This window comes from Mya arenaria, chromosome 14, assembly GCF_026914265.1.
Source record: "Mya arenaria isolate MELC-2E11 chromosome 14, ASM2691426v1".
NCBI lineage: Eukaryota > Metazoa > Mollusca > Bivalvia > Myida > Myidae > Mya > Mya arenaria.
Genome location: NC_069135.1, coordinates 52,810,932 through 52,834,137, shown reverse-complemented (window position 1 = coordinate 52,834,137; position 23,206 = coordinate 52,810,932). Strand labels below are relative to the sequence as shown.

At 36.0% G+C, this 23,206-nt stretch overlaps 1 protein-coding gene across 1 annotated transcript in view; it reads left to right on the top strand.

The window, feature by feature from the left end:
- Positions 1–23,206, top strand: part of LOC128218021 (kelch-like protein 12) — a 33,485-nt gene that overhangs the window by 7,076 nt on the left and 3,203 nt on the right. The window contains exons 3-9 of the mRNA XM_052925528.1: positions 17,553–17,664; positions 18,047–18,148; positions 18,863–18,959; positions 20,198–20,384; positions 20,935–21,051; positions 21,376–21,556; positions 22,822–23,025. Of these exons, the coding sequence (XP_052781488.1) occupies positions 17,553–17,664; positions 18,047–18,148; positions 18,863–18,959; positions 20,198–20,384; positions 20,935–21,051; positions 21,376–21,556; positions 22,822–23,025 (1,000 nt within the window). The remainder of the gene's footprint in view (positions 1–17,552; positions 17,665–18,046; positions 18,149–18,862; positions 18,960–20,197; positions 20,385–20,934; positions 21,052–21,375; positions 21,557–22,821; positions 23,026–23,206) is intronic.

Here is a 23,206-nt window from a genome sequence, read left to right as displayed (position 1 = left end):
TATTTCAGACAACCTGGTAGTCGGTATCGAATGAGTTGTTGGATTAATACAATTTGACACTGTTTGTATATTTCAGACAACCTGGTAGTCTGTAGCGACTGAGTTGTTAGATTAATACAATTTGACACTGTTTGAATATTTCAGACAACCTGGTAGTCGGTAGCGAATGAGTTGTTAGATTAATACAATTTGACACTGTTTGTATATATAAGACAACCTGGTAGTCGGTATCGAATGAGTTGTTGGATTAATACAATTTGACACTGTTTTGTATATTTCAGACAACCTGGTAGTCTGTAGCGAATGAGTTGTTGGGTTAATACAAGTCGACACTGTTTTGTATATTTCAGACAACCTGGTAGTCGGTAGCGAATGAGTTGTTGGATTAATACAATTTGACACTGTTTGTATATTTCAGACAACCTGGTAGTCGGTAGCGAATGAGTTGTTGGATTAATACAATTTGACACTGTTTGTATATTTCAGACAACCTGGCAGTCGGTAGCGAATGAGTTGTTGAATTAATACAATTTGACACTGTTTTGTATACTTCAGAAAACCTGGTAGTCTGTAGCGAATGAGTTGTTGAAAGGGATTGTTGCAATTTTGACAACGTTTGTAAATTTCAGACAGTATGTAGTCTGTATCGAATGAGTTGTTGAATTAATACAATTTGACACTGTTTTGTATATTTCAGACAACCTGGTAGTCGGTAGCGAATGAGTTGTTGGATTAATACAATTTGACACTGTTTGTATATTTCAGACAACCTGGTAGTCGGTAGCGAATGAGTTGTTGGATTAATACAATTTGACACTGTTTGTATATTTCAGACAACCTGGCAGTCGGTAGCGAATGAGTTGTTGAATTAATACAATTTGACACTGTTTTGTATATTTCAGAAAACCTGGTAGTCTGTAGCGAATGAGTTGTTGAAAGGGATTGTTGCAATTTTGACAACGTTTGTAAATTTCAGACAGTATGTAGTCTGTATCGAATGAGTTGTTGAATTAATACAATTTGACACTGTTTTGTATATTTCAGACAACCTGGTAGTCGGTAGCGAATGAGTTGTTGGATTAATACAATTTGACACTGTTTGTATATTTAAGAAAACCTGGTAGTCGGTAGCGAATGAGTTGTTGGATTAATACAATTTGACACTGTTTGTATATTTAAGACAACCTGGTAGTCGGTAGCGAATGAGTTGTTGAATTAATACAATTTGACACTGTTTGTATATTTAAGACAACCTGGTAGTCTGTAGCGAATGAGTTGTTGGATTAATACAATTTGACACCGTTTTGTATATTTCAGACAACCTGGTAGTCGGTAGCGAATGAGTTGTTGGATTAATACAATTTGACACTGTTTGTATATTTAAGACAACCTGGTAGTCTGTAGCGAATGAGTTGTTGGGTTAATACAATTTGACACTGTTTGTATATTTCAGACAACCTGGTAGTCGGTAGCGAATGAGTTGTTAGATTAATACAATTTGACACTGTTTGTATATTTAAGACAACCTGGTAGTCTGTAGCGACTGAGTTGTTGGATTAATACAATTTGACACTGTTTGTATATTTAAGACAACCTGGTAATCTGTAGTGAATGAGTTGTTGGGTTAATACAATTTGACACTGTTTTGTATATTTCAGACAACCTGGTAGTCTGTAGCGAATGAGTTGTTGGATTAATACAATTTGACACTGTTTGTATATTTAAGACAACCTGGTAGTCGGTAGCGAATGAGTTGTTAGATTAATACAATTTGACACTGTTTGTATATTTAAGACAACCTGGTAGTCTGTATCGAATGAGTTGTTGGATTAATACAATTTGACACTGTTTTGTATATTTCAGACAACCTGGTAGTCTGTAGCGAATGAGTTGTTGAATTAATACAATTTGACACTGTTTGTATATTTCAGACAAACTAGTAGTCTGTAGCGAATGAGTTGTTGGGTTAATACAATTTGACACTGTTTTGTATATTTAAGACAACCTGGTAGTCGGTAGCGAATGAGGTGTTGGATTAATACAATTTGACACTGTTTGTATATTTAAGACAACCTGGTAGTCTGTATCGAATGAGTTGTTGGATTAATACAATTTGACACTGTTTTGTATATTTCAGACAACCTGGTAGTCTGTAGCGAATGAGTTGTTGGGTTAATACAAGTTGACACTGTTTTGTATATTTCAGACAACCTGGTAGTCTGTAGCGAATGAGTTGTTGGATTAATACAATTTGACACTGTTTGTATATTTCAGACAACCTGGTAGTCGGTAGCGAATGAGTTGTTGGATTAATACAGTTTGACACTGTTTGTATATTTCAGACAACCTAGTAGTCGGTAGCGAATGAGTTGTTGGATTAATACAGTTTGACACTGTTTGTATATTTCAAACAACCTGGTAGTCTGTAGCGACTGAGTTGTTGGGTTAATACAAGTTGACACTGTTTTGTATATTTCAAACAACCTGGTAGTCGGTAGCGAATGAGTTGTTGGATTAATACAATTTGACACTGTTTGTATATTTCAGACAACCTGGTAGTCGGTAGCGAATGAGTTGTTGGATTAATACAAGTTGACACTGTTTTTTATATTTCAGACAACCTGGTAGTCGGTAGCGAATGAGATGTTGGATTAATACAATTTGACACTGTTTGTATATTTCAGACAACCAGGTAGTCGGTAGCGAATGAGTTGTTGGATTAATACAATTTGACACTGTTTGTATATTTCAGACAACCTGGTAGTCGGTAGCGAATGAGTTGTTGGATTAATACAAGTTGACACTGTTTTTTATATTTCAGACAACCTGGTAGTCGGTAGCGAATGAGTTGTTGGATTAATACAATTTGACACTGTTTGTATATTTCAGACAACCAGGTAGTCGGTAGCGAATGAGTTGTTGGATTAATACAATTTGACACTGTTTTGTATATTTAAGACAACCTGGTAGTCGGTAGCGAATGAGTTGTTGGATTAATACAATTTGACACTGTTTGTATATTTAAGACAACCTGGTAGTCTGTATCGAATGAGTTGTTGGATTAATACAATTTGACACTGTTTTGTATATTTCAGACAACCTGGTAGTCTGTAGCGAATGAGTTGTTGGGTTAATACAAGTTGACACTGTTTTGTATATTTCAGACAACCTGGTAGTCTGTAGCGAATGAGTTGTTGGATTAATACAATTTGACACTGTTTGTATATTTCAGACAACCTGGTAGTCGGTAGCGAATGAGTTGTTGGATTAATACAGTTTGACACTGTTTGTATATTTCAGACAACCTGGTAGTCGGTAGCGAATGAGTTGTTGGATTAATACAGTTTGACACTGTTTGTATATTTCAGACAACCTGGTAGTCTGTAGCGAATGAGTTGTTGGGTTAATACAAGTTGACACTGTTTTGTATATTTCAGACAACCTGGTAGTCGGTAGCGAATGAGTTGTTGGATTAATACAATTTGACACTGTTTGTATATTTCAGACAACCTGGTAGTCTGTAGCGAATGAGTTGTTGGGTTAATACAAGTTGACACTGTTTTGTATATTTCAGACAACCTGGTAGTCGGTAGCGAATGAGTTGTTGGATTAATACAATTTGACACTGTTTGTATATTTCAGACAACCTGGTAGTCGGTAGCGAATGAGTTGTTGGACTAATACAATTTGACACTGTTTGTATATTTCAGACAACCTGGTAGTCGGTAGCGAATGAGTTGTTGGATTAATACAATTTGACACCGTTTTGTATATTTCAGACAACCTGGTAGTCGGTAGCGAATGAGTTGTTGGATTAATACAATTTGACACTGTTTGTATATTTAAGACAACCTGGTAGTCTGTAGCGAATGAGTTGTTGGGTTAATACAATTTGACACTGTTTGTATATTTCAGACAACCTGGTAGTCGGTAGCGAATGAGTTGTTAGATTAATACAATTTGACACTGTTTGTATATTTAAGACAACCTGGTAGTCGGTAGCGAATGAGTTGTTGGGTTAATACAATTTGACACTGTTTGTATATTTAAGACAACCTGGTAATCTGTAGTGAATGAGTTGTTGGGTTAATACAATTTGACACTGTTTTGTATATTTCAGACAACCTGGTAGTCTGTAGCGAATGAGTTGTTGGATTAATACAATTTGACACTGTTTGTATATTTAAGACAACCTGGTAGTCGGTAGCGAATGAGTTGTTAGATTAATACAATTTGACACTGTTTGTATATTTAAGACAACCTGGTAGTCTGTATCGAATGAGTTGTTGGATTAATACAATTTGACACTGTTTTGTATATTTCAGACAACCTGGTAGTCTGTAGCGAATGAGTTGTTGAATTAATACAATTTGACACTGTTTGTATGTTTCAGACAACCTAGTAGTCTGTAGCGAATGAGTTGTTGGGTTAATACAATTTGACACTGTTTTGTATATTTAAGACAACCTGGTAGTCGGTAGCGAATGAGTTGTTGGATTAATACAATTTGACACTGTTTGTATATTTAAGACAACCTGGTAGTCTGTATCGAATGAGTTGTTGGATTAATACAATTTGACACTGTTTTGTATATTTCAGACAACCTGGTAGTCTGTAGCGAATGAGTTGTTGGGTTAATACAAGTTGACACTGTTTTGTATATTTCAGACAACCTGGTAGTCTGTAGCGAATGAGTTGTTGGATTAATACAATTTGACACTGGTTTGTATATTTCAGACAATCTGGTAGTCGGTAGCGAATGAGTTGTTGGATTAATACAGTTTGACACTGTTTGTATATTTCAGACAACCTAGTAGTCGGTAGCGAATGAGTTGTTGGATTAATACAGTTTGACACTGTTTGTATATTTCAGACAACCTGGTAGTCTGTAGCGACTGAGTTGTTGGATTAATACAAGTTGACACTGTTTTGTATATTTCAGACAACCTGGTAGTCGGTAGCGAATGAGTTGTTGGATTAATACAATTTGACACTGTTTGTATTTTTAAGACAACCTGGTAGTCGGTATCGAATGAGTTGTTGGATTAATACAATTTGACACTGTTTGTATATTTAAGACAACCTGGTAGTCGGTATCGAATGAGTTGTTGGATTAATACAATTTGACACTGTTTGTATATTTAAGACAACCTGGTAGTTGGTATCGAATGAGTTGTTGGATTAAAACAATTTGACACTGTTTTGTATATTTCAGACAACCTGGTAGTCGGTAGCGAATGAGTTGTTAGATTAATACAAGTTTACACTGTTTTGTATATTTCAGACAACCTGGTAGTCGGTAGCGAATGAGTTGTTGGATTAATACAATTTGACACTGTTTTGTATATTTGAGACAACCTGGTTGTCTGTAGCGAATGAGTTGTTAGATTAATACAATTTGACACTGTTTGTATATTTAAGACAACCTGGTAGTCTGTATCGTAAGAGTTGTTGGATTAATACAATTTGACACTGTTTGTATATTTAAGACAACCTGGTAGTCTGTAGCGAATGAGTTGTTGGATTAATACAATTTGACACTGGTTTGTATATTTAAGACAACCTGGTAGTCGGTAGCGAATGAGTTGTTGAATTAATACAATTTGACACTGTTTTGTATATTTCAGACAACCTGGTAGTCTGTATCGAATGAGTTGTTGGGTTAATACAATTTGACACTGTTTGTATATTTAAGACAACCTGGTAGTCGGTATCGAATGAGTTGTTGGATTAATACAATTTGACACTGTTTGTATATTTAAGACAACCTGGTAGTCGGTAGCGAATGAGTTGTTGAATTAATACAATTTGACACTGTTTGTATATTTCAGACAATCTGGTAGTCGGTATCGAATGAGTTGTTGGGTTAATACAATTTGACACTGTTTGTATATTTAAGCCATCCTGGTAGTCGGTATCGAATGAGTTGTTGAATTAATACAATTTGACACTGTTTTGTATATTTCAGACAACCTGGTAGTCTGTAGCGAATGAGTTGTTGGATTAATACAATTTGACACTGTTTGTATATTTAAGACAACCTGGTAGTCGGTATCGAATGAGTTGTTGAATTAATACAATTTGACACTGTTTTGTATATTTCAGACAACCTGGTAGTCTGTAGCGAATGAGTTGTTGGATTAATACAATTTGACACTGTTTTGTATATTTAAGACAACCTGGTAGTCTGTAGCGAATGAGTTGTTGAATTAATACAATTTGACACTGTTTTGTATATTTCAGACAACCTGGTAGTCGGTAGCGAATGAATTGTTGGGTTAATACAATTTGACACTGTTTTGTATATTTAAGACAACCTGGTAGTCTGTTTCGAATGAGTTGTTGGATTAATACAATTTGACACTGTTTGTATATTTAAGACAACCTGGTAGTCGGTATCGAATGAGTTGTTGGATTAATACAATTTGACACTGTTTTGTATATTTCAGACAACCTGGTAGTCGGTAGCGAATGAGTTGTTAGATTAATACAATTTGACACTGTTTGTATATTTAAGACTAGCTGGTAGTCGGTAGCGAATGAGTTGTTGAATTAATACAATTTGACACTGTTTTGTATATTTAAGACAACCTGGTAGTCTGTAGCGAACGAGTTGTTAGATTAATACAATTTGACATTGTTTGTATATTTCAGACAACCTGGTAGTCGGTAGCGAATGAGTTGTTAGATTAATACAATTTGACATTGTTTGTATATTTCAGACAACCTGGTAGTCGGTAGCGAATGAGTTGTTAGATTAATACAATTTGACATTGTTTGTATAATTCAGACAACCTGGTAGTCGGTAGCGAATGAGTTGTTAGATTAATACAATTTGACACTGTTTTGTATATTTCAGACAACCTGGTAGTCGGTAGCGAATAAGTTGTTAGATTAATACAATTTGACACTGTTTGTATATTTCAGACAACCTGGTAGTCGATAGCGAATGAGTTGTTGGATTAATACAATTTGACACTGTTTTGTATATTACAGACAACCTGGTAGTCTGTAGCGAATGAGTTGTTGGGTCAATACAATTTGACACTGTTTGTATATTTAAGACAACCTGGTAGTCTGTAGCGACTGAGTTGTTGGGTTAATACAATTTGACACTGTTTGTATATTTAAGACAACCTGGTAGTCGGTAGCGAATGAGTTGTTAGATTAATTCAATTTGACACTGTTTTGTATATTTCAGACAACCTGGTAGTCTGTAGCGAATGAGTTGTTGAATTAATACAATATGACACTGTTTGTATATTTAAGACAACCTGGTAGTCGGTAGCGAATGAGTTGTTAGATTAATACAATTTGACACTGTTTTGTATATTTCAGACAACCTGGTAGTCGGTATCGAATGAGTTGTTGGATTAATACAATTTGACACTGTTTGTATATTTCAGACAACCTGGTAGTCTGTAGCGATTGAGTTGTTGGGTTAATACAAGTTGACACTGTTTTGTATATTTCAGACAACCTGGTAGTCGGTATCGAATGAGTTGTTGAATTAATACAATTTGACATTGTTTGTATATTTAAGACAACCTGGTAGTCGGTAGCGAATGAGTTGTTAGATTAATACAATTTGACACTGTTTTGTATATTTCAGACAACCTGGTAGTCTGTAGCGAATGAGTTGTTGAATTAATACAATTTGACACTGTTTGTATATTTAAGACAACCTGGTAGTCGGTAGCGAATGAGTTGTTAGATTAATACAATTTGACACTGTTTTGTATATTTCAGACAACCTGGTAGTCTGTAGCGACTGAGTTGTTGGATTAATACAATTTGACACTGTTTTGTATATTTCAGACAAGCTGGTAGTCTGTAGCGAATGAGTTGTTGGATTAATACAATTTGACACTGTTTGTATATTTCAGACAACCTGGTAGTCTGTATCGAATGAGTTGTTGAGTTAATACAATTTGACACTGTTTGTATATTTCAGACAACCTGGTAGTCGGTAGCGAATGAGTTGTTAGATTAATACAATTTGACACTGTTTGTATATTTCAGACAACCTGGTAGTCTGTAGCGAATGAGTTGTTGGGTTAATACAATTTGACACTGTTTGTATATTTCAGAAAACCTGGTTGTCGGTAGCGAATGAGTTGTTAGATTAATACAATTTGACACTGTTTTGTATATTTCAGACAACCTGGTAGTCTGTAGCGAATGAGTTGTTGAATTAATACAATTTGACACTGTTTGTATATTTAAGACAACCTGGTAGTCGGTAGCGAATGAGTTGTTAGATTAATACAATTTGACACTGTTTTGTATATTTCAGACAACCTGGTAGTCGGTAGCGAATGAGTTGTTGGATTAATACAATTTGACACTGTTTGTATATTTCAGACAACCTGGTAGTCTGTAGCGAATGAGTTGTTGGGTTAATACAAGTTGACACTGTTTTGTATATTTCAGACAACCTGGTAGTCTGTAGCGACTGAGTTGTTAGATTAATACAATTTGACACTGTTTTGTATATTTCAGACAACCTGGTAGTCTGTAGCGAATGAGTTGTTGGGTTAATACAATTTGACACTGTTTTGTATATTTCAGACAACCTGGTAGTCTGTAGCGACTGAGTTGTTAGATTAATACAATTTGACACTGTTTGTATATTTCAGACAACCTGGTAGTCTGTAGCGAATGAGTTGTTAGATTAATACAATTTGACTCTGTTTTGTATATTTCAGACAACCTGGTAGTCTGTAGCGAATGAGTTGTTGGGTTAATACAATTTGACACTGGTTTGTATATTTCAGACAACCTGGTAGTCTGTAGCAAATGAGTTGTTGGATAAATACAATTTGACACTGTTTGTATATTTCAGACAACCTGGTAGTCGGTATCGAATGAGTTGTTGGGTTAATACAATTTGACACTGTTTTGTATATTTAAGACAACCTGGTAGTCTGTAGCGACTGAGTTGTTGGGTTAATACAATTTGACACTGTTTTGTATATTTCAGACAACCTGGTAGTCTGTAGCGAATGAGTTGTTGGGCTAATACAATTTGACACTGTTTGTATATTTAAGACAACCTGGTAGTCTGTAGCGACTGAGTTGTTGAATTAAGACAATTTGACACTGTTTGTATATTTAAGACTAGCTGGTAGTCTGTAGCGAATGAGTTGTTGGGTTAATACAATTTGACACTGTTTTGTATATTTAAGACAACCTGGTAGTCTGTAGCGACTGAGTTGTTGAATTAATACAATTTGACACTGTTTGTATATTTAAGACAACCTGGTAGTCTGTAGCGAATGAGTTGTTGGATTAATACAATTTGACACTGTTTTGTATATTTCAGACAACCTGGTAGTGTGTAGCGAATGAGTTGTTGGGTTAATACAATTTGACACTGTTTTGTATATTTCAGACAACCTGGTAGTCTGTAGCGAATGAGTTGTTGGGTTGATACAATTTGACACTGTTTGTATATTTAAGACAACCTGGTAGTCTGTAGCGAATGAGTTGTTGGGTTAATACAATTTGACACTGTTTTGTATATTTCAGACAACCTGGTAGTGTGTAGCGAATGAGTTGTTGGATTAATACAATTTGACACTGTTTTGTATATTTAAGACAACCTGGTAGTCTGTAGCGAATGAGTTGTTGGGTTAATACAATTTGACACTGTTTGTATATTTAAGACAACCTGGTAGTCTGTAGCGAATGAGTTGTTGAATTAATACAATTTGACACTGTTTGTATATTTCAGACAAACTAGTAGTCTGTAGCGAATGAGTTGTTGGGTTAATACAATTTGACACTGTTTTGTATATTTAAGACAACCTGGTAGTCTGTATCGAATGAGTTGTTGAGTTAATACAATTTGACACTGTTTGTATATTTCAGACAACCTGGTAGTGTGTAGCGAATGAGTTGTTAGATTAATACAATTTGACACTGTTTGTATATTTCAGACAACCTGGTAGTCTGTAGCGAATGAGTTGTTGGGTTAATACAATTTGACACTGTTTGTATATTTCAGAAAACCTGGTTGTCGGTAGCGAATGAGTTGTTATATTAATACAATTTGACACTGTTTTGTATATTTCAGACAACCTGGTAGTCTGTAGCGAATGAGTTGTTGAATTAATACAATTTGACACTGTTTGTATATTTAAGACAACCTGGTAGTCGGTAGCGAATGAGTTGTTAGATTAATACAATTTGACACTGTTTTGTATATTTCAGACAACCTGGTAGTCTGTAGCGAATGAGTTGTTGGATTAATACAATTTGACACTGTTTGTATATTTCAGACAACCTGGTAGTCTGTAGCGAATGAGTTGTTGGGTTAATACAAGTTGACACTGTTTTGTATATTTCAGACAACCTGGTAGTCTGTAGCGACTGAGTTGTTAGATTAATACAATTTGACACTGTTTTGTATATTTCAGACAACCTGGTAGTCTGTAGCGAATGAGTTGTTGGGTTAATACAATTTGACACTGTTTTGTATATTTCAGACAACCTGGTAGTCTGTAGCGACTGAGTTGTTAGATTAATACAATTTGACACTGTTTGTATATTTCAGACAACCTGGTAGTCTGTAGCGAATGAGTTGTTAGATTAATACAATTTGACTCTGTTTTGTATATTTCAGACAACCTGGTAGTCTGTAGCGAATGAGTTGTTGGGTTAATACAATTTGACACTGGTTTGTATATTTCAGACAACCTGGTAGTCTGTAGCAAATGAGTTGTTGGATAAATACAATTTGACACTGTTTGTATATTTCAGACAACCTGGTAGTCGGTATCGAATGAGTTGTTGGGTTAATACAATTTGACACTGTTTTGTATATTTAAGACAACCTGGTAGTCTGTAGCGACTGAGTTGTTGGGTTAATACAATTTGACACTGTTTTGTATATTTCAGACAACCTGGTAGTCTGTAGCGAATGAGTTGTTGGGCTAATACAATTTGACACTGTTTGTATATTTAAGACAACCTGGTAGTCTGTAGCGACTGAGTTGTTGAATTAAGACAATTTGACACTGTTTGTATATTTAAGACTAGCTGGTAGTCTGTAGCGAATGAGTTGTTGGGTTAATACAATTTGACACTGTTTTGTATATTTAAGACAACCTGGTAGTCTGTAGCGACTGAGTTGTTGAATTAATACAATTTGACACTGTTTGTATATTTAAGACAACCTGGTAGTCTGTAGCGAATGAGTTGTTGGATTAATACAATTTGACACTGTTTTGTATATTTCAGACAACCTGGTAGTGTGTAGCGAATGAGTTGTTGGGTTAATACAATTTGACACTGTTTTGTATATTTCAGACAACCTGGTAGTCTGTAGCGAATGAGTTGTTGGGTTGATACAATTTGACACTGTTTGTATAATTCAGACAACCTGGTAGTCTGTAGCGAATGAGTTGTTGGGTTAATACAATTTGACACTGTTTTGTATATTTCAGACAACCTGGTAGTGTGTAGCGAATGAGTTGTTGGATTAATACAATTTGACACTGTTTTGTATATTTAAGACAACCTGGTAGTCTGTAGCGAATGAGTTGTTGGGTTAATACAATTTGACACTGTTTGTATATTTAAGACAACCTGGTAGTCTGTAGCGAATGAGTTGTTGGGTTAATACAATTTGACACTGTTTTGTATATTTCAGACAACCTGGTAGTGTGTAGCGAATGAGTTGTTGGATTAATACAATTTGACACTGTTTTGTATATTTAAGACAACCTGGTAGTCTGTAGCGAATGAGTTGTTGGGTTAATACAATTTGACACTGTTTGTATATTTAAGACAACCTGGTAGTCTGTAGCGAATGAGTTGTTGGATTAATACAATTTGACACTGTTTGTATATTTCAGACAACCTGGTAGTCTGTAGCGAATGAGTTGTTGGGTTAATACAATTTGACACTGTTTTGTATATTTAAGACAACCTGGTTGTCGGTAGCGAATGAGTTGTTGGGTTAATACAATTTGACACTGTTTGTATATTTCAGACAACCTGGTAGTCTGTAGCGAATGAGTTGTTGGGTTAAAACAATTTGACACTGTTTTGTATATTTCAGACAACCTGGTAGTCGATAGCGAATGAGTTGTTGAATTTATACAATTTGACACTGTTTTGTATATTTCAGACCACCTGGTAGTCTGTAGCGACTGAGTTGTTGGGTTAATACAATTTGACACTGTTTGTATATTTAAGACAACCTGGTAGTCTGCAGCGAATGAGTTGTTGGATTAATACAATTTGACACTGTTTTGTAAATTTCAGACAACCTGGTAGTCTGTAGCGAATGAGTTGTTGGGTTAATACAATTTGACACTGTTTTGTATATTACAGACAACCTGGTAGTCTGTAGCGAATGAGTTGTTGAATTAATACAATTTGACCCTGTTTGTATATTTAAGACAACCTGGTAGTCTGTAGCGACTGAGTTGTTGGGTTATTACAATTTGACACTGTTTGTATATTTCAGACAACCTGGTAGTCGGTAGCGAATGAGTTGTTGGATTAATACAATTTGACACTGTTTTGTATATTTCAGACAACCTGGTAGTCTGTAGCGAATGAGTTGCTGGGTTGATACAATTTGACACTGTTTGTATATTTAAGACAACCTGGTAGCCTGTAGCGACTGAGTTGTTAGATTAATACAATTTGACACTGTTTTGTATATTTAAGACAACCTGGTAGTCTGTAGCGAATGAGTTGTTGGGTTAATACAATTTGACACTGTTTGTATATTTAAGACAACCTGGTAGTCGGTAGCGAATGAGTTGTTGGATTAATACAATTTGACACTGTTTGTATATTTAAGACAACCTGGTAGTCTGTAGCGACTGAGTTGTTGGGTTAATACAATTTGACACTGTTTGTATATTTCAGACAACCTGGTAGTCGGTAGCGAATGAGTTGTTGGATTAATACAATTTGACCCTGTTTGTATATTTCAGACAACCTGGTAGTCTGTAGCGAATGAGTTGTTAGATTAATACAATTTGACACTGTTTTGTATATTTCAGACAACCTGGTAGTCGGTATCGAATGAGTTGTTGGGTTAATACAAGTTGACACTGTTTTGTATATTTAAGACAACCTGGTAGTCTGTAGGGAATGAGTTGTTGAATTAATACAATTTGACACTGTTTTGTATATTTCAGACAACCTGGTAGTCTGTAGCGAATGAGTTGTTGGGTTAATACAAGTTGAAACTGTTTTGTATATTTAAGACAACCTGGTAGTCTGTAGCGAATGAGTTGTTGAATTAATACAATTTGACACTGTTTGTATATTTAAGACTAGCTGGTAGTCGGTAGCGAATGAGTTGTTGGGTTAATACAATTTGACACTGTTTGTATATTTAAGACTACCTGGTAGTCGGTAGCGAATGAGTTGTTGGATTAATACAATTTGACACTGTTTGTATATTTAAGACTAGCTGGTAGTCGGTAGCGAATGAGTTGTTGAATTAATACAATTTGACACTGTTTGTATATTTAAGACTAGCTGGTAGTCTGTATCGAATGAGTTGTTGAATTAATACAATTTGACACTGTTTGTATATTTAAGACTAGCTAGTAATCGGTAGCGAATGAGTTGTTGGATTAATACAATTTGACACTGTTTGTATGTTTAAGACTAGCTGGTAGTCTGTATCGAATGAGTTGTTGAATTAATACAATTTGACACTGTTTGTATATTTAAGACTAGCTGGTCGTCGGTAGCGAATGAGTTGTTGAATTAATACAATTTGACACTGTTTGTATATTTAAGACTAGCTAGTAGTCTGTATCGAATGAGTTGTTGAATTAATACAATTTGACACTGTTTGTATATTTAAGACTAGCTGGTAGTCGGTAGCGAATGAGTTGTTGAATTAATACAATTTGACACTGTTTGTATATTTAAGACTAGCTGGTAGTCTGTATCGAATGAGTTGTTGAATTAATACAATTTGACACTGTTTTGTATATTTCAGACAACCTGGTAGTCGGTAGCGAATGAGTTGTTGGATTAATACAATTTGACACTGTTTTGTATATTTCAGACAACCTGGTAGTCTGTAGCGAATGAGTTGTTGAATTAATACAATTTGACACTGTTTGTATATTTAAGACTAGCTGGTAGTCGGTAGCGAATGAGTTATTGGATTAATACAATTTGACACTGTTTTGTATATTTCAGACAACCTGGTAGTCGGTAGCGAATGAGTTGTTAGATTAATACAATTTGACACTGTTTTGTATATTTAAGACAACCTGGTAGTCTGTAGCGAATGAGTTGTTGGGTTAATACAATTTGACACTGTTTTGTATATTTCAGACAACCTGGTAGTCTGTAGCGAATGAGTTGTTGGATTAATACAATTTGACACTGTTTTGTATATTTCAGACAACCTGGTAGTCGGTAGCGAATGAGTTGTTGAATTAATACAATTTGACACTGTTTGTATATTTAAGACAACCTGGTAGTCGGTAGCGAATGAGTTGTTGGATTAATACAATTTGACACTGTTTTGTATATTTCAGACAACCTGGTAGTCTGTAGCGAATGAGTTGTTAGGTTAATACAATTTGACACTGTTTTGTATATTTCAGACAACCTGGTAGTCTGTAGCGAATGAGTTGTTGAATTAATACAATTTGACACTGTTTTGTATATTTAAGACAACCTGGTAGTCTGTAGCGAATGAGTTGTTGGATTAATACAATTTGACACTGTTTTGTATATTTCAGACAACCTGGTAGTCTGTAGCGAATGAGTTGTTGAATTAATACAATTTGACACTGTTTGTATATCTAAGACTAGCTGGTAGTCGGTAGCGAATGAGTTGTTAGATTAATACAATTTGACACTGTTTTGTATATTTCAGACAACCTGGTAGTCGTTAGCGAATGAGTTGTGGGGTTAATACAATTTGACACTGTTTTGTATATTTAAGACAACCTGGTAGTCGGTAGCGAATGAGTTGTTGAATTAATAGAATTTGACACTGTTTTGTATATTTCAGACAACCTGGTAGTCGGTAGCGAATGAATTGTTGAATTAATACAATTTGACACTGTTTTGTATATTTCAGACTAGCTGGTAGTCGGTAGCGAATGAGTTGTTGGATTAATACAATTTGACACTGTTTTGTATATTTCAGACAACCTGGTAGTCGGTAGCGAATGAATTGTTGAATTAATACAATTTGACACTGTTTTGTATATTTCAGACTAGCTGGTAGTCGGTAGCGAATGAGTTGTTGGATTAATACAATTTGACACTGTTTTGTATATTTCAGACAACCTGGTAGTCGGTAGCGAATGAATTGTTGAATTAATACAATTTGACACTGTTTTGTATATTTCAGACAACCTGGTAGTCGGTAGCGAATGAGTTGTTGGATTAATACAATTTGACCCTGTTTGTATATTTCAGACAACCTGGTAGTCTGTAGCGAATGAGTTGTTAGATTAATACAATTTGACACTGTTTTGTATATTTCAGACAACCTGGTAGTCGGTAGCGAATGAATTGTTGAATTAATACAATTTGACACTGTTTTGTATATTTCAGACAACCTGGTAGTCGGTAGCGAATGAGTTGTTGAATTAATACAATTTGACACTGTTTTGTACATTTCAGACTAGCTGGTACTCGGTAGCGAATGAGTTGTTGGATTAATACAATTTGACACTGTTTGTATATTTCAGACAACCTGGTAGTCTGTAGCGAATGAGTTGTTGGGTTAATACAATTTGACACTGTTTGTATATTTCAGACAACCTGGTAGTCTGTAGCGAATGAGTTGTTGGATTAATACAATTTGACACTGTTTGTATATTTCAGACAACCTGGTAGTCTGTAGCGAATGAGTTGTTGGGTTAATACAATTTGACACTGTTTTGTATATTTCAGACTAGCTGGTAGTCTGTATCGAATGAGTTTTTGGGTTAATACAATTTGACACTGTTTGTATATTTCAGACAACCTGGTAGTCTGTAGCGAATGAGTTGTTGGATTAATACAATTTGACACTGTTTGTATATTTCAGACAACCTGGTAGTCTGTATCGAATGAGTTGTTGGGTTAATACAATTTGACACTGTTTGTATATTTCAGACAACCTGGTAGTCTGTAGCGACTGAGTTGTTGAATTAATACAATTTGACACTGTTTTGTATATTTAAGACAACCTGGTAGTCGGTAGCGAATGAGTTGTTGGGTTAATACAATTTGACACTGTTTTGTATATTTAAGACAACCTGGTAGTCTGTAGCGAATGAGTTGTTGGGTTGATACAATTTGACACTGTTTGTATATTTCAGACAACCTGGTAGTCGGTAGCGAATGAGTTGTTAGATTAATACAATTTGACACTGTTTTGTATATTTCAGACAACCTGGTAGTCGGTAGCGAATGAGTTGTTGGGTTAATACAATTTGACACTGTTTTGTATATTTAAGACAACCTGGTAGTCTGTAGCGACTGAGTTGTTGAATTAATACAATTTGATACTGTTTTGTATATTTAAGACAACCTGGTAGTCTGTAGCGACTGAGTTGTTGGGTTAATACAAGTTGACATTGTTTGTATATTTCAGACAACCTGGTAGTCTGTAGCGACTGAGTTGTTGGATTAATACAATTTGACACTGTTTGTATATTTCAGACAACCTGGTAGTCTGTAGCGAATGAGTTGTTGGGTTAATACAATTTGACACTGTTTGTATATTTCAGACAACCTGGTAGTCTGTAGCGAATGAGTTGTTGGGTTAATACAATTTGACACTGTTTGTATAATTCAGACAACCTGGTAGTCGGTAGCGAATGAGTTGTTGGATTAATACAATTTGACACTGTTTTGTATATTTCAGACAACCTGGTAGTCTGTAGCGAATGAGTTGTTGGATTAATACAATTTGACACTGTTTTGTATATTTCAGACAACCTGGTAGTCGGTAGCGAATGAGTTGTTGGGTTAATACAATTTGACACTATTTTGTATATTTCAGACAACCTGGTAGTCTGTAGCGAATGAGTTGTTGGGTTAATACAATTTGACACTGTTTTGTATATTTCAGACAACCTGGTAGTCTGTAGCGAATGAGTTGTTGGATTAATACAATTTGACACTGTTTTGTATATTTCAGACAACCTGGTAGTCTGTAGCGAATGAGTTGTTGGGTTAATACAATTTGACACTGTTTTGTATATTTAAGACAACCTGGTAGTCGGTAGCGAATGAGTTGTTGAATTAATACAATTTGACACTGTTTGTATATTTAAGACAACCTGGTAGTCTGTAGCGACTGAGTTGTTAGAATAATACAATTTGACACTGTTTGTATATTTCAGACTAGCTGGTAGTCGGTAGCGAATGAGTTGTTGGATTAATACAATTTGACACTGTTTGTATATTTCAGACAACCTGGTAGTCTGTAGCGACTGAGTTGTTAGATTAATACAATTTGACACTGTTTGTATATTTCAGACAACCTGATAGTTTAATATCTCCTAAGTGAAAGAGAGTATTCCAATTTTGACACCGTTTGTATATTTCAGACAACCTGGTAGTCGGTAGCGAGTATGAGTTGTTCACGATCGTGATACGCTGGATTCTTCACGACAGTGATAATCGAGTGAAACACACCGTTAGAATCATGAATCTCATCAGGTAAGCTTACAGGATTCGGCGGTGTTAGATTTCTTTAATGGTCTTGGAACGAACAAGTTAGGTTTAGGACAACGAAGCTCCTAAAATGATATTGTTATGAAAACAATCAGTTTTTTCGAAATTTGATATTTTACAGCTAAAAGCATTACTATAAACGCTTTAAGAAAAATTAAAACTGAATTTTAAGGCAGTTTTCTAAATAAATGAGATCGGTTTTATTGTGAGTCATCTTATATAACTGTTTTGAAGGCTGAAAATTAGCTGGCTTTGAGACAATAACTTTTTGTTTTATAAATATAGTTAATTTGTGATAGTACAGCTTTAACTAGCCTAGTTATCTATTATCCGGTATAATAAAATTCCTCATAACCTGTTTTCCAAGATTCGACCAGATGACGTCACACGAGCTGTGCACGTGTGTGGAGACCACGAGCCTTCTCCGTGGATACGACAAGTTCCGGGAATTGGTCCTCATCGCTAACTGGTATGGCAGCGTCTATGTCTTATTTATTAATAAGTATTAAATGTTTTAGTTTTGAAGCATCGGTGCACAAGTATATCTACATTGTAAAGAATCCTTCTATTTAGGGGCCACTATTTGGCCCGTATTGATTTAATCGCATACCCTTTAAAATCCATATTTAAAAATGATATTATTAGTGTGTTAATACAATTGATAGTGTGCGTTGGAATGAATCGAAAATGAAAACTTTAATTTTCTCTGAAAATGAATTATAAGCAATACTGAAATTGCACCAGGTTGCGTTATATTTTGCTTCCAGCTGGGGAATTATCGATTTTTTATCACTCAGCGAAATGTCAGTTGCGAACATTTATTTTATTATATTATTATATTTTCTAAAGTGTGCGAATTATTGTTTTAGCTCACTGCAATTTCAATGGATTTTACTGAGTACATTATAAATCTTGCTGCTGCTGGCACTGTTGGTGCTCTTTGTAATATTCCTGCTGCTGCTTTTGATGTTGTTAGTTCTATTGTTGTTGCTGTCGCTGCTGTACTGCTGCATATGTTGATTCTGTTGTTTTTGTGTGTGTTTTTTCTATATACATATTATACACTATAATTGGCCATTCAAAACTTAATTTAGCTTACAACTCTTGAACGCCCCCCCCCCCCGTCCCAACGCCTCTCTAGTTGGGTGATACAGGTGTACAGGTGTGGTATTATGTTTTTCAGGTTGCTGACTACCAAGAACTTGGCTCGGGAAGACCCATTCCACTTCCACGTGTCCAAACCCCGCCTGTACAAGGTGCCCAACACTCACCAAACCCAGGTATTAATGTATACATGCTTACGCCCTTGGGGCGGACACTGCATATTGACATCCCGAGGGATCTCTGTCGATCAAGGCTTTAACCAAAGGGTATAGGTGATACGGAGTAATTTAATCGAAGTTAGTTAACACCGAATTCGTGTCGTTCTGCCTATGACATCAGTGCATAACACAGTGTGTGTATACCACTTGATAAAATACGTCATATATGTTACGTCGGAAGGCAATATTTTGCTTAAAATGAAGTCTTAAATCAAAGATAATCTTTCTTTTACTACACCATTTTCAATGAAAGAAGGGCAGTCTATGTCGCTTAAAGTGCCCCGCCTTCGTTTTATTACCGGAGTTTGATTAGGTGATTAGTTTCCTCAAACACTTCGACAAACCTGTTTCCAAAATAATGTTTTGACATTTCTCCGTCAGACGGACGTTTTATGGAAAGGTTTGTCGAAGTGTTTTAAAAAACTGTCCTATCAATCAAACTCTGGTAAAAGACCGAAGGTGGGTCTCCGTAAGCGGCGTAAACTTCGCTAAGTTTTATTTTAAATGAAAAGGCAAAATGTTGCCTTCCGACGCAGGCGTTATGACGCAATTTATCACGTGGTATACACACATTGATAACAGTGCGACAGTGGGTCAGCGCGGAGACGGTTTAAATTGCTGCCCGGTGTTGATTACTATTTATTTTTTATTGACCTGTAAGTCTGTTGTATAATATAGACAAAAAGTAGACGGGGAAATTAATTTGGGTTTCCTTAACAAAGTTTACACGTATACATGTCTGATTTCTAGGCTCGCATTTTCGATGAATTTCGATTTTTACCCGAATGAATAATGTCTTTATCTAATATGCTAATAAGCGTTTAGGCTCCTATATCCTTTTTTTGAACCTCGTTATGCACGAGTCAATTGTAACCACGCCCCACCCTCATCCCCTGGTCCGGGATACCTGGTTTTGTATTCGCGCCAAAATAGCGGGTAATGAGTCTTACCTAGGTATCCCGGGGTGTGGGGGCACTCGGCGGGGATTTTACCAGCAGTTTGTCCCCGCAGTGTGGGGATTTTACTCGGGCTAGGCTTGACCGAAAGTCAACGTCACCGCTATTCCCCGGACCTGGCGCGGGGCGGGGGGCGGGGGGGGATGGTAGTTAAAATTGACTGGTCCATTACGTTGTGATTATTTATTTGATGTAATTGGTATATAATAATTATAATTATTTATTATTGTTTGTATTTAGTTGAAGCCTTTCGAGCAGACGATCAAAACAAAACTCGATGGTGACGTCACAATCAGAATGCCTCCCCCTGTGATGACGTCAACACCACGTAGCAGTGTGACCTCGACGGAAGAAAGCGCGGGGCCTGGGCCACTTGACATTTTTGTCGTCGGTGGCTTTATAGCTGATGAGGCTAATGATGAGAACCGTGAGTATCCGAAAAAGCGGGAAGTATTTCTAGGTCATTTAATAAAACAAATCGTAAATATGAACAGAACAATGCATAGAAATCAGGTGCGGTTCCAGGATTTGTCGTTTGAGGGGGTGTAACTTAGGGGTGTACCCATTTCACTTGCGCCCCTCCCTCGAAATCAAAATTTATTTGGTTTAAAGTGTTGGCAGGGGGGTTGCGGGGTTGACCCCTACGAAAATTTTATTAATTTCTAGTCCAAAATTATGTATTTTGGGCGTATTGTATTACTTTTTTGCCCTATAATGAATTCAAGATTAAATTGGCCGATTTAAGGGGGAGGGTGGCGCACGCCGGTTACCCTCCCCCAACCTCCCTAAATCCGCTAGAGGAAATACCTTTCAAAATTGAAGTCAGTCATTCAACATGCGGTTTAACTTTTTTTGGACAGAAAATACAGCATTGTTATTTTGACTAAACAACACATTTTTTTGTTGGGAGATGCAATTGTCTTAATTTGATTCATGAATCCATCACTGAACCCGCTTCACAATGTGCATATTTTCAGCCCGATATGTGGAGCGCTTCGCACCAAACGACAACCACTGGGTCCACTTTTGCCGAATGCAGGAACCCAGACGACATCATGCTGTGGTTACAATCGACAATTACATCTATCTCATTGGTAATGTTGTACATTGTGTTTTGAAGAAAAATAACTCCGTCATAGGTGACATATGACCTGTAAAAATAGTGGCATTTTACCTTAAGTAAATAAAAGAAATTCAGATATATAAACGGGGTCACCTGTATCAACAATCCTGCATAGAATAACTATAAAGTACTGCAGTTTAACACTGTCAGAAACTCTCATTATATGCTAGATCCACTAGCTATTCAGGGGCTGGGGTGGGGTGGGGGCTTAGATCAGTTTACAGCTGTCTTCCAAGTCGAAGAAAAAAGAATTACTACTATTAACTAAACTTATCCAATCATTTCAAAACTTAAGGCGGAAGTGACCCACGAATTCCGGGCAAGGTGCCGACGCCAACCAAGACTGTGTACCGGATGGACCCTAGTATCAAAGTGTGGAGTACTGTGTCGTTCATGAACGTAGCACGGTATTCACACTGCGCATGCGCGGTCAGGGGCCGGATATACGTGTTTGGCGGCAAAGGGAACAATGACAGGTTGGGATATGTTTCGTAAATGATACTTTTGTTTAGTTATCGGAGCACCCCGGCCATTTTTCATCGAAAATAACCTCAGATGTATGCCAGTGCATCAGTAGAAGTAGTTCGTAAAATTGATAATATTATTATTAATTAATTGTAATGTTTAAAGTGTCAATTGTATTACTAAGTTCAATTTATATACCCAGTTAAGTGTATTTTTGCATAAATAATTAAGATTCTTAAGAGTAAAGTCCTTAGGTTTAACTGCTAAATTTAAATTACTACGCGATCTACTTGCAGCGTAGTTAAATGTTAAGAATTCTGACACTGTAAACCGCACATTTACATCCGAAGTCGTTTCGATTGAAAATAGCCAAGTTGTTCCGATAGTATTGTTTATAAAAATCGATTACCGGTTTGATCAAAGTGTATATAGAAAATTCACCATAAACATAATTTTCATATTTAGAGTTACGAATATCATTAAAAAAACTCCCAAACAGTTTCCTTGATTAAATTTAATGAACGCTAGCAGGCGTCAATCGTAACAACTCGGCCATCTCCGGCAAGGTTCGGGATAGTCATCTCCTGTTGGATACTGGCTGAGGTGTTACGATTGTACAGGCGTATTCGAAATAACACGAGGAAATTGATTTTTCGGTTTATTTGATCATTCAGCTTCGGTGAGTCAAACTGACCAGGCGTTGATTATTTTTTATATATTTTGTATATGTGTTTATGATTTTTTACAATATTTCTAACCTATGAAATATAATCAAGTTAAAATAAGTTGAATATTTGTAGAAGTAATTAATATAATCTTATAATGTATTAATGAATTATGAATATATGTTATGTTGCTGCATATAATTGTCTGTATTATGCATTGAAAATTACGTTGTGTGTATAATTTGTGATGAGATATTATATGACTCAGTTGATTGTCAAGGCACTTATTGAAATTCAAAATAATTTGTACTATTTTTGTATATCAAGGTCATTTTAGATTAAGTGCTCAACGTGGTAATAAAGGAAAACGTTTGCAGATAAATCATGTTGAAAATAATGAAAAAAATGAATGCGAAATACGAAATTAAGGGCTAGAACTGTAATAGTTCGAGCATTCCAAGAGTATTCCTCGAAATTCAAATCATTCCCTGAACAATAGTTCAGATTTTTTCAAAATGTGTCATTGTGAGTTTAATCTATTTCTCAAATAACTTCAAACAACCGATATATTTTAATTGGTATATTGTCATCGATTGTCTCTTTTCATTCAGTGTTCGGGAGTCGGTGGAATGCTACGACCCAGTCACCGACGGATGGTTCTACGTCACTTCCATGGATACCCCGCGTTTCGCAGCGGCCGCTGCCTCCATTGGAAAAATAATTTACGTCGTTGGTGGCCTGAGTGAGAGCGTCGGCGTCCCAGCATCTCTGCACGTGCTGAAAACTGTCGTCTGCTACAACACGGAAACAAACAGGTCAGCGTCAAATGGGGCAATCTCTATCTTCTTGGAAAGCAATTGTCTAAACATATGCACCACACAGCCGACCCAGCCTGCTTTTGCATATTCACATTTGACATTATATTTAATATTCAGTTGAACACCACTATTCCGAAATCGTAGGGACCCAAAATGTATTTCGAAATAGCGATATTTC